Raw genomic sequence first — 13141 nt, forward strand, 5'->3', positions numbered from 1 at the left:
AAAAAAAAAAAAAAAAAAGAAAAAGAAACTAGCTAAACTGTACTTCATCAAAATTAGAAAATTTTGAGCTTTGAAGAATACCTTTGAGAAAGTGATGACAACCTACAGAATCAGAGAGACCACTGGCAAATCCTCTGTCTGATGAGGACTTTTATCCAGAATATGGAAAGAACTCTTACAACTCAACGATGGAAAAATAAATGGACATTTCTCTAAAGCAGATATGCAAATGTCTGATAGGCACATGAAGAGATGTTCAACATCACTGGTCATTAGAGAAATGCAAATCAGTCCGGGTGTGGTGGCTCATGCCTGTAATCTCAGCACTTTGGGAGGCTGAGGTGTGAGGGATCATTTGAGGTCAGGAGTTCGAGATCAACCTGGCCAACATGGTGAAATCCCGTCTCTATTAAAAATACAAAAAGAAATGAACCTGGCTTGGTGGCACACACCTGTAATCCAAGCTACTCAGGAGACTGAGGCATGAGAGTCATTTGAACCTGGGAGGCAGAGGTTGCAGTGAGTTGAGATTGCACCACTGCACTCCAGCCTGGGTGACAGAGTGAGACCTTGTCTCAAAAAAAAAAAAAAAGAGAAATGCAAATCAAAACTACAGACGGTACCACTTCATGCCAATGACCCAAATGTCCATCAGCAGAAAATGGATAAAGTGTGGTCTATCAATGCAATAAAATAGTAAGTGACAACAGAAATGAATGAAGTACTATTCATTTTACCACATGAATTAAACTTGAATACATACTATTGAATGAAACCAATCATTAAAATCTACATATTATATGACTCCATTTATATAAAATGTCCACAAAAGAAAAATTCATAGAAATAGCAACTAGATTAGTGGTTGCCAGAGGAAGGGAGAGGGAGAAAATGAGGAGTGGCTGCCAATGGGCACAGGGACATTTAGGGTGATGAAAATGACCTAAAGTCAGAGAGGGGTATTAATTGCAAAACTCTGTAACTATATATTAACCACTTTAAAAGTGTGAATTTTACAGTATATTACTTATGTCCCAATAAAGCTGTTATAAAAAATAGATCTTCACCTGGTTGCTGGAATAAGAGTACAATGAGAATAATGGAAATGACTTTTTAAAATCAGGCACTTCAAAGCTTTCTGTGGCCACCTGAAATTGATACAGTGAAAATATCAGTTTATTGTATTGACCACCATAAACCCTTCATCACCCACCTAAGTGATAAGGAAGCCATTTCTTTGCCACTTATCACTGTAATCCTGGAATAGTGTGTATTCAGGGTAGTAAACACCTGTTTTATCAAGAACTTAAGTCAATATGATAGCAAAAAAAGTAAATTTTCCAAAGTGAAAAAGGCATAGCAAAATCAGCTAAATATTTTTGTTGAATTACCTGTGACATCCCTCCCTCTCCCATTCCTATTCCTTTTGATTACATGTCAGGATTAGAAAATTGCAGCTACATATAGGCATCTGAAATTGTCTGTCTTGTGGGAGGACAAGAAACAATAAAAACTTGAGTTTTGGTAAAACAGAGGCAGAAAAAGTGGACATATATAACTTAAAGGACTCAGGAATTGAAAGAAGAATCTAAATGTAGGCGTCTGCTGCCTAAACCCCGGGAAGACAAATACAGTGCTCTGAAAAGTGGCAAAGCTTCTGACAGAGACCCGTTATGATAACAGAGTTAGGTTCAAACAAGAAACAAATCTTTCCACCATCATGTTCTAATAAGTCAAAAAAGAAAACTCTAATAAGAACCAAATTGTCCTTTAAAAAAAATCATTAAAGTTAGGGTAGGAGATAATCGGTCACCATTCTAATCAGGATACACAATAGAAAAAAAGGAAAATGTGTACAAAAAGTGATAGAAAAACAAATTCAGTGAGAGATGCTTGGTTAACTCTAGGAAAAAAGAGAGGTGAGAAGAGCTAATTGGAGAAGAGGACTGCAAATTGGTTAGCATTGAGTGTGGGAAGGCTGTCAGCAGACTTGAACAAAGACCAAGAACAAATAATTATAAAGTCCAAGATCAGAGTGAACCTCTTTTGCCTATTTCTTTTCTATCTCCTGAATTGCCACCAAACGCTTGGCTCTACACTATGTACAAACGTACAATAAAGGTGTCTATAGAGACTGCCCAAGCTGCTGTTTCATATATTCTCTTTTTTTTTTTTTTTTAATTTTAGGGGGAAGGATCTTATTTTCATTTACCTTTAACAATATTCACTATATCTGTAGGGAGAGAGAGAGATTCTGATTTTTTTTTTGCACATACACATGATACTTAACTTACTTTAAAATAAATTGAAATGACTTCACAAATTCCCAAATAAAAATAGTATCTTTTGATGGTAGATGTATTTTAAACTATAGATTCTGATGAACCTAAGTATTGATGAAGCTAATAATATACAAAAAAAAAAACCCTCAAAAACCTACTTTCACAATCTGATGTTTGTGGTTGTTTCATTTTGTACTTCATAAATTCAACTTTATAATATTTTTGCATTTCGATTCTAAATGATTCAATATTTTAGCAGTTTAGTGCTTCTCTTCAAAGTTTTACTACGGATTTGGATCATCTTTTTTCCCAATAAATCAAACACCAAATAGGCCCAATTATTTTCTCATTTAACGATATTTTTTTAGGTATAGAAGTATCTTAATATGCAATATAAACATTTAAATTACATAACAGAATTTCTAAAGCTATTGTACTGCATCTTGAGACAGATTTGCTGATTTGTCACCACAATCATCCTCTTTATTAACTTACAGTGTAATAAGTTAATGTAGTTTAATAAGTTCCCTGTGTCACCTATTCAACAGAGGTCCACGTTAAACAACCTAAGCCTAAGTCTTAAAATAATTACCAACTGTATAATGGTCAAAAGTACCACTGTGGTTTACACTTAGCATTCTGCTAAGTGCTTTATCAGTTGAGTTACTGTGTCACCAGCAGGCTCTCTGGGCTATATTAACCATCCTAACTTCCATTCAATGTGCACATGGGAACTCTCAAAACTGTTTTGTTAAAAGAAGGGAGATTAAATAAGTATTATTTTAGTGGATATTTAAATAGCACCTATCGGTATCTTTAGTGACTTTAATGGCCCAAAATACTTCCATGGGCTACCCAAAGTTCTGAAGAACGCACTAAGGAAACACTGACCCACAGCAACACCAATGACACTGTCCTGAAGGCAGAGATGCAAATGAGATCACTCACATAAAGTGCCTTCAGTGTGTCTGGCAAATAATACGGTTCCATTGTCGATGATGACAGTGATGACAACAACAACGATGATGATAAAATAACACTTCATATTTGTATCGTAACAATAATCATTATGATGTTTTCTAATTGTTAGGCTTCAATTCACTTGCTGAAAGGAGGAAGACTAGATACTGTGCCTGGATTAGATGGAAAAATGGGTTGAAGCAAGGTCCACACCAGTGCTGCTCTGATTTTGCTTCTTTGCCTCCAGGGAGGCAAAGAACATCATTTCAAGGAGGCACTGAACATCATTCGTATCACCTCCACCTGCAGAGACCAGAGAGGCCTCTACAGTCCCTGCTACCTGGTATCCAAGCACCCAAGACTAATCAGAGTTGCCATGCCTGCCAAAAACTATTGCTATTCTAGACCTCTTATCTCAAGGATTAGGGAATTTAGATAGAAGGTTTTCCAAGCTAGCATCTAAGAAAATGGTATGAATTTTGGAACTAGAAAATTTAGACTTATGTGACAGATCTACTGACACTTTTTAAAAATACATACCTACCTACATACATAAGGAATAAAAAAGTCCAAAGAAAGTAATTACTAAAGTGTAGTTCACGGGGAATAAGTAAGTAGTAGGTATATAGATTGTATATCCATAACCCTGTATCTAAAATTCTGAGATCAGGCTTATTTAGAAAAATACTAATATAACTTCATATTGGATATAAATATAATATGGATATATATGCTACATATTATTTACTACCCCCAGTATGGTCTGGGGTAGCTGTCTGTAATCAAAAATATTAATGTTTCTATAGCAAAATGCATGACAATACCTGCCAAGTGGGATAAATAAAGACCACAATTAGCCTCAGGTAAGATAGTTCAGGTAAGATCAGTAATGATTTATAAAGGATTATAAACTTGTATTTAGGATATAATACTAGGAACAAGAATTTTTATGGAAAATGTAAAAGAATATAATTGTAATATCGATCTTGTCATCCTTTCTATCACCATCCTCACAAACACTTCTACAGTGAATTTGAGAGTAGTTAGTGCCAGACTGGCCACCATCTCACCTGTAAAAGTTGTTTTCCTGAATATCCACTACTAAACAGTCCTAGCTTTTAACACTTTTGAGAATGTGTCAATTTACACTGAACTGCATCCGTTGCATTAGCCTGACTTTAAAACAAATTATATGGAGTATAATAAATTACTAAAAGTGTTCAGGATTATCCAGGTTCAATATTATGCTGACTAGCTCTGTTCAACCCCTTTAGGAAACCTATCGAGAGAAAAAGAGAGAAACCTAAAATCCCATAGTTGAGAAACTCTCGTTCTTTCAAATTTTCCCATTATCATTTATGGTTTAGAATGCACATAATGGACTCCTTCTTCTGTCATGATTAAGTAGCTTCTACTGTATCCGACTATTCTACAGGTAAACATTATAAATACTGAACCAAAAAAATATAATGTGACCTGGAGGTAACTTGAAGGGGCTCCTACCAGCCAAAGATGGAAATATTTGAGCTTCAATCATGCTAATAAAGGCAATGCATTAAAGCCAATCAAATGTGTTTACATCCATGAGTTGATCACTTTCTAACAATTAGTAAATAAAGAGACAGTATCAAACTTTTATTCTGTCTTTCCTAAAAGAACTGTACCATTGCATAACCAAATAATAGATACAAGAACGTATCTTTTCATTCATGTATTTAATCTAATAAATGTGAAAGAAATAATAGAATTAAAACATCAACATTTAAGCAACCCCCAGTGAACTAACATATATATCAGTATTAAGCATCCATGGTGGTGAATATCACAAATGAAGTCAGAGGAACATAGTCTATTTTCAAACTAGAGCTATCTTTTTAGTGTAAGTCAGATTGTGTCTTCTCTCTGATCAATATCCACAATAACTCCTCATTTCACCAAAAGTGAAATTCAGCATCCTTACAAATACCTACAAGGACCTGTAACATCTGTTCTTGAATCGGCTCCTTGTTTCATTTCTGTCTGTTGCACTTCTGCTACAGTGAATCCTCCCTGTTCATTTGACACTCAAAGTGTGCTCCTGCTTCAAAGTCTTTGCACTGGCTTTACCTCCTGCCTGCAGTCCTCTTTTCCCCAATAGTCATACAGCTCACTTCCTCACCCCTTTCATGTCTTTGCACAAAAGTCATCTTCTCAATGAAAGTATGCAACCATTCCATTTGAAATTGCATCCACCTTTTTTTTCCCTCATGCCACATGCACATGACTTCTGACCCTTCTCTGTATTGTATTAAGGTTCTAATCATTACTACTAATACACTGTTAATGGGTTGAATTGTCCTCCTGCCTAAAAACATACTGAAATATTAGTCTCCAATACCTCAGAATGTGACCTTATTTGAAAATAAAGACATGGTAGATGTAATTATTTCAACTAAGATGATGTCCTGCTAAAGTGTGGATGGGTTGGGGGGCAATCCAATAGGACTGGTGTCTTCATAAGAAGAGAGAGACTGGAACACAGAGACACAGGGAGAACATCATATGACAAGGGAGAGGTTGGAGTTATGCAGCTGCAAGGAACACCAAAGATTGCCAGCTAGCCACAGAAGCCAGAAAGGGGCAAGGAAGGGCTCTCCTTCAGGTTTCAGATGGAGCATGGTCCTGCAGACACACTGATTTCAGGCTTCTAGTCTCTAGAACTGTGAGACAATAAACATCTGTTGTTTTAAGCCACCCAGCTTGCTGTGCTTTGTTTTGGTAGGCTTTGCAAACAATACATGTATCTATATAGTGTACCATTACTATATATCTCATTTTATTGTTCTTATTGCTATTGCTTGTTCACCTCCTGCCACTGACTCCCCGCCTTCCAGAAGGACAACATCAAATGAGTAGGGATCTTTTTGGTCTGTTATGTAAAAGAATCCCTAGTACACACTAGATATTCAATAGATACCTTTGGTTAAAATAATCCTCATATATATTTCTTCATCATTTAATTGAATTGCTCTTTGTGCTTTTGTCAGCTTTTTATTTTTTTAATCTAGTGTTTTATTATTCAGTAATGGGCAACATAGCTGGCAGGAATATACACACACACACACACACACATATATATATATATTATTGGAGACAGGGTCTTGTTTTGTTCCCCAGGTTGGAGTACGGTGGCATGATGATGGCTCACTGCAGCCTCCAACTCCTGGGCTCGAGCAATCTTTCCAACTAAGCCTCCTGAGCAGCTAGGACTACAGGCATGAGCCACCACACCCAGCTAACTTTTAAAATGTTTGTAGAGACAAGATCTCCCAATGTTGCCCAGGCTAGTCTTGAACTCCTGGGCTCAAGCAATTCTCCCACCTTGGCCTCCTAAAATGCTGGGATTATAGGTATGAGCCACCATGTCTGGTCAGGAATAATTTAAATAACCACTAATGCCCAATTTAACATCTCTTCCTGAATTAAATATTACTAAATAATTGCAAAATAGTAATGAGGTTGCCTGTTTCTAATTTCATCTCATTTCCCCTAGCCATGCTTTTGTGAAGATGCTATTGAACAAGTAATCAAGTCAGACATCAGGAGAGAATAGGAAACAGATAATCAGCCTTTGAGCAATGGAGAGTTGAATAAACATAAATTGTTTAACTCACTAAACAAGTGTCTATAAAATAAATCATTATTCATAATAATCTTCTAAAACCATTAATCCAAATCTTAATGACTTCTGTCCACCAACCCATCCACAGTTCTCAACTTTCAATTATTAAGAACATTCAGTTATTTCTGTTTAGGAAAGATAAATTTCTTGCTTCGAGTTCAATAGTTTAAGAGCCCCAAATTAGTTTATCCAGCTTAACTAAACTCATCTATCAACAGCCATAAAACCTGTGAAGTTTGACAGTTATTGTGTACTTGCTAGTGTAAGTTTTTCTAACAGGATAAAACACCTCCCTATGCATTTATATTAGCCCTTATCAGTGAGATTTTTCTCCCTTCAGCCACTAACATCAAACCTTGAAATTAATTGTGCTAGTGAAAGTGCAAATGCCAATTGCTGTTAAATGCGATTAGTCTTCAGATTACTCCCCTTCCCCTTCTTCTTTTGTCCATGGTGAGACTGAGAGAAGAAAAAAGTTTTAATCATAAAATCTTCCCTTCCAAAAGCAAACCTTTTTTAACATAGCTCTACTATGTCACAGTGCAGAGAAAAGGGATGATATTAGTGAGGAACATTCTTACTAGGCAGAAAAAAGGAGATTCCCTTAGAATAAAATGGAAAGAGGAAAAGAGAGAAAAGCAAAGGTGAACCAAGTTTTTTCATCTTTTCCATCTGCTATAATATAAAAACCTGGGAAAGGCACTCACATAGCACCAGAAAGATTCGAGGGGAGCTAAAAGCAGAGGGGTTTGTGACCAGATCTATATCTGAAAGTCTAAAGAAGGACTGAGAAGTAGAGTGCTATTGTACCAATGTGGAGTGGACACAACAGAGCTGATAGGGCAGCTTATCACATCTGAGTAGAGAGAAGGCCTGAGTAAGCCCAAGTTGCCTCAGTTCTTTGTTATCTATGTGAGGAGTAGTGTCTCATAAGTTCCTGCAGAGTTCCAGTGATGAATGTAAAGTTCTCCAATAGTTTCCAGGTTTGGCAAGGGGCAATGTCATTGACTGCATAGCAAGACTCCACAGAGTAGACAGCCTAACTTTTGAACAAAACAGAGGACGTGGCTGACACTCAAGTAATGACAGTTTAAGTCAATGAGAGTATCAATCCTACCATGTCAGCAGGGGTTGGGGATTCTGGAGCTGGACTCTCAGGCTTTAACCTTGTTGAGAACAGAGCGTGCATGGTACAGCAGAGCCTGATGTAACACAGAGACAAGGCAAGATTATTGTGCCTCAACTGGAGTTCAGCAGGAACCAGTAGAGGATATTTTGTGGACCAGCACTATTTCCCGCATGGCAAGAAATCACATCAATTTCCTGTATGTGGATATCATCCAGGGAAGAAGGAGGGCATAAAGAATGCCCCATAGACATTTTGGATTTTTAATTAATTAAATACTTACCAGCATGGCTTATTACTTACAAACTTAGAGCTTTTGTGTTTGTTTTCTTTCATTGTTTTCCCTTATTATGAACAGGAATCAATACGGAAAAGGCTTACATCAGTTATAGGAACTGAAGACATCAATGTTATTATGCACATCTGAATCATATATGCAAATATGTTATTGTTTTTCAGAGACTTGGTTCTTTAAAAGACTAGGCTAACACAAAGTTTCAACGATTGAAAAGACTGACCTCAATTTAATAAGACAGCACATGAAACTACAGTATTGAAATAGTATAAAGTATGTTAATCATTCTATATGTTGGCCAAAAAGTTAATTTTCTGTGCATATTTAAAATATTCTTTAAAATTATTTAATAATTGGAAATACAGATACCATTTAGACTTCACATTTTAGAATAGAAAAGATGTATATGAAAACAACTTTATTGGTAGTGTTTAATGTTGTATAATGAGTCTGGAAAGGATTTGAAATTCTTTATTTGGTAAATTACTTGTGTATTACTAGGACAGTGGAGTTAAATTGACAATTTGACCAATTCTCAATAGGCAATAGCATTTTCCTATAGGACTTTCAAAACTGTACTTAATGTTGAAGATTATAATCATAATTTGGGCATACAGTTGTCATTTAGTTATGATTTTCCAGGTATACGAAATTTTTTTCTGTACTTCACAAACTAAACATTAAGAAGCCTGTGGAGTAGAAATAAATATAGATAGCTGGTAGATATTCTTCAAGTTTGAAATTAAAAGTTCCTCAAGAAAAATTTTTTCTTATTATATTTTTGGACAAAAGTACTGAGCTGGTTAGACATAACTTTTAGTTTCAACAAAAAATACAGTTCATTTGTTTATAAGACAACATGGAAGTGGAAGGTAATACAACTTTCTAAAATGAAATTACAGATTGGATTGATACTGACTACACAACGAAATAAATTAATCCTACTGTAACACATAAAATTATCTTCCATATATTATGAACTGATATTCAAATCCAGAAATCTTTCACATAAATTAAATTTCATGTTAACAAAATTTCTATTTATTATACTCAAATAGTTATCATAAATATATTTTATATGACCCCACATTTGATCTTTCCTTGGTAAACAGTGAGAATTATTACATATGAAGACAGTGTATAAGGGACATTAAATCAGCTTTAATCCCATTATTAAGAAATCCATATAGAATTGGATTAAGACAACAGGACATCATGCCCAACAAATGACAAATGCAATACACCAACTTGAAATGCCTATTTGAAATAAGATTGTCATTAAAATCAGTTACCACATGGAAAAGGTGTAGTGGCATCCAACTAACAGCAAATACTAATATCAGTATGGTCAGCCTGTAGAAAACACTTCGAGATCTCTTTTTTATTCTTGTAACAGAACGTTTTACTCTCAATTCATGAACATCTGAATTTTCTTCAGGTTTTATTTCAAAGCAAGTGGGGACCCCTGGTATGAACTTACTGGATGAAGAGAGCTGACTTCTTACAGAGCCAAAGTTTTCTGGAGGTACTCTGGAGTGGTTCTCTTGAGAAGGTCTTTCTGGAGCAGGTAACACACATGCTGTCTTCTTGCTATATCTTCTTCTGTGTTTTTTGATGAATGAGTAACTCCATTTATGGCTGCCAGAGAGTTTCACCTGAGGCCCAATCTTTTTGGATGGATGAAGAGTTAAGTTGATCATCTCATTTTCTTCAAGTCTGTTTTCTTTGTTGGACAATCCACAGCTTATGCTTCTGCAGACGCTTGTATGACTTACAGTAAGACAAACTAAGGGCAGAATATACTGAACTAGCAATAAAGAGATAGTAAAGGCAATTCTGTATGAATCAGATGGCCATGACTCAACACATAAATACCTGCTGCTCAGCAACGCTGAACCAAATGTTTCTTGAAGTTCCACAAGACTGTGAAACACTGGAAGAGGAGAACAGATGGCAAAACCTAGTGTCCAGACAGTAGCTATCAGAAAGTAGCCATGGTTTGCTGTTAAATTATTAGAGATGGGATGTTTTATCATATGATACCTGACAATGGCAATTGATATTAAAATTAAAGTTGAAACCAAAACTGACACACATTGAAGAAAAGGCATAATATGGCACATGACTTTACCAAACATCCACTGATCCAGCAAGACAGACGTCAGTGTGAAAGGTGAGCAAAACAGCACAACCAAGATATCAGAAAAGGCCAGATTTCCTATAAGGAAGTTTACCGTAGTCTTCTGATTACGCTTTTTCATGAGAGCCATTAAAATAAGTAAATTCCCCATAAAACCAAGAAGACTTACAAACGTATAGAGCCCAATCAGAAAATACTGTAAGTCATCTACACTGCTTTTATAGTCATCCCAGACTGGGAAATCAGAATTCCGAGTGGCAGCAGTATTATTCTCTGTGGCAAGTGTCTTATTATAATATTCATCGAGCTCTAAATCCATATTATAGTCCTGCTTGGAATAAAAAGACATTTGTCATCAACCTAAAAAAAAATTACATGACTACTTTAAATTAATCTATTCAGATGGAAACTAAATTTTACAATCGGCTCCCATGACCTTATTAATCTCCTAAGAAAGTTTCTGAAATCTTTAACTCGTTCCAAGTGTAGTGCAAATATCAGCCAATAATGATTATAGTAAGTTTAATTTTATCATTACTTCCAAGATGTATTAACTTATGTTAAGATAGTAGATTGTATTTTTAAAATTTGTGTAGTAAATAACATAAGGAAAGAAAAAGCAAATGTAGACAAGAACTTCAAGATACATGCTTTACAATCACTCATTAATATTATTCTCCAAGTCAGTATACCTGGTACATAGTATAGTCACATAATCTTACCATAAAAATTCCATTCATTTCTATCTCAATCTAGGCCAAACTTAAAAGTCATCTGTCCTGGTCCACTCAACTGGACATGATCTCTTCTTCAGAACTCCTGTTCACAGTCTGTTTACAGTTGTCTGATGCTACATATCATAATCTGCTCTCATTGCATTATAATGCCTACCCATCTACCTTGTTTATTTACAAACAATGGGAAAGCAGAAACTATCTCTTACTCACTTTGGAATCTATCCCAATACATGGCAGAGTAATTTTACCACTGTAGGTATTAAGTAAATGTTTATGAGAGAATAAAAAATTCAAACAAAACTCTAGTAACAAATATCACCTAGCTCATACAACGTTCAAATTTAAGTGCCTTGAGAATAGGATTACTATCTCATGACCTAGGTGCATATAGTAGGCACTCATTAAATCTGTTTGTCAAGCTGTACTGTTGACTGTGTAGACACAATGCTGGATGATGACATCATTCTGTGACCAATCCTCAATCGTTTGGGATATGCCAGATTATCTCTGATTAGGACAACCACTGATGGACTAGCAGTGCTGTTGGTGTTTTTTTTTTAAAACAAACAAACAAACAAATTTCACCTGCTTATTAATTTAAAAACTATGTATAGATTTTGCTTATGAACGAGTCAATGAATTCATTGTTCAAGGAAAACATTATACCTTAAACGTAAATGTAGAAGTGATATTAATATAACTTCCAGTAATAAGATTTTCATTTCAACTTAAATTAATGTCATACCTGAATGGCATTACATGTTTACCTCTACATATTAGACTTTTGATGCTACTGCCTGATGAAGCACTAAATTGCCTATAACATACCAATAAGAGGCAAAAGGACCCCCTCCTCTCATTTTAAAAAAAAAAAAGCATCTTTTTTTTTTTTAACTTTTTTATTTTCTTAGAAACAGGGTCTCATTCTGTTGCCCAGGCTGGAGTGCAATAGTGTGATCACAGCTCATTGTAACCTTGAACACCTGTACTCAAGCAATCCTCTCATCTCAGCCTCCCAAGCAGCTAGGACTACAGGTACATGCCACTACATATGGCTAATCTTTCTATTTTTTTGTGGAGATGGGGTCTGCCTATGTTGCCCAGGCTGGTGTCAAACTCCTGGCCTCAAGTAATCCTCCCACCTTGGCCTCCCAAAGTGTTGGGATTATAGGCATGAGTCACTGTGCCTGGCCACTTTAAATTTTTTTTTTTTTTAACAAGAATTTCCTACAGAAAACACAAACCAGCAAGCAAATTAATTCCAATAAATACACTGTCATAGAGATTGTGATATGTGTATAGTTTAAAAAACACTTTTGTTATCTATCAATATATGTTTATCTACTTATTTCTAGATCTACAATTGAATAATTATACTAAAACTACAAAAATATGTTTATTTAAATTAATAGTAAAAACTGTTATCTTTAATTTATGAGGGACCTATAGGTCTTAGTTCAATAAATTTCCAAATGGCAAATACTATTGTGTACATACATTCATTACAAGTAAGTTTAACTTCAGTTCTATATATAGCAAGTTTCAAACAGGATGACAGAGTCATCCTTGTGCTATGAGAAAAGTTACAAGTTTTTCACAACTTCTGCAAGTGATTCTATGTTGACCAGATTATTTTCTGGAAGCTAACTACATCCTTTTAAAGGATAAGTTAATTCAAAGACTGAGGATTGTATTCATTCATTCTTAGACCCTAGCCAACAATTTACATTGATATTGCCTCAGTGAAAAAGAACACCTGGTACAAAAGTGACTCGCATGACCTACTGAATCATATTATTCATCATATTCCCAGTCAATAGCCTCTCAGCACCTACTCTGGATAGGTCAGCAAGCTTATAATCAAAACAGCTTTGACTAGTGCTTTTGCCTAATATCCTGAGTTCTGATGACCCCCTGGCTCAATTCAGCGTATTCATGAT

General features: G+C 35.4%; 1 protein-coding gene across 2 annotated transcripts; it reads right to left on the reverse strand.

Annotated features, from left to right (window-relative positions):
* Positions 1-8662: 8662 nt before the first annotated feature.
* On the reverse strand, positions 8663-10833 carry NPY5R (neuropeptide Y receptor Y5). 2 transcript variants are annotated; one of them, XM_011959685.1, is made up of 2 exons: positions 10634-10788; positions 8663-9991 (listed from the first exon to the last, which is right to left on the reverse strand). In XM_011959685.1, exons 1-2 carry the CDS (start codon positions 10781-10783, stop codon positions 9446-9448), a joined length of 696 nt encoding a protein of 231 aa, XP_011815075.1. In that variant the 5' UTR covers positions 10784-10788; the 3' UTR covers positions 8663-9445. The 2 variants fall into 2 exon arrangements, with proteins under 2 accessions (XP_011815075.1, XP_011815074.1); XM_011959684.1 differs by having other exon boundaries at positions 8663-10833.
* Between the last annotated feature and the right edge of the window lie 2308 nt (positions 10834-13141).

Source organism: Colobus angolensis, unplaced genomic scaffold, assembly GCF_000951035.1.
Source record: "Colobus angolensis palliatus isolate OR3802 unplaced genomic scaffold, Cang.pa_1.0 Scaffold5, whole genome shotgun sequence".
Classification (NCBI taxonomy): domain Eukaryota; kingdom Metazoa; phylum Chordata; class Mammalia; order Primates; family Cercopithecidae; genus Colobus; species Colobus angolensis.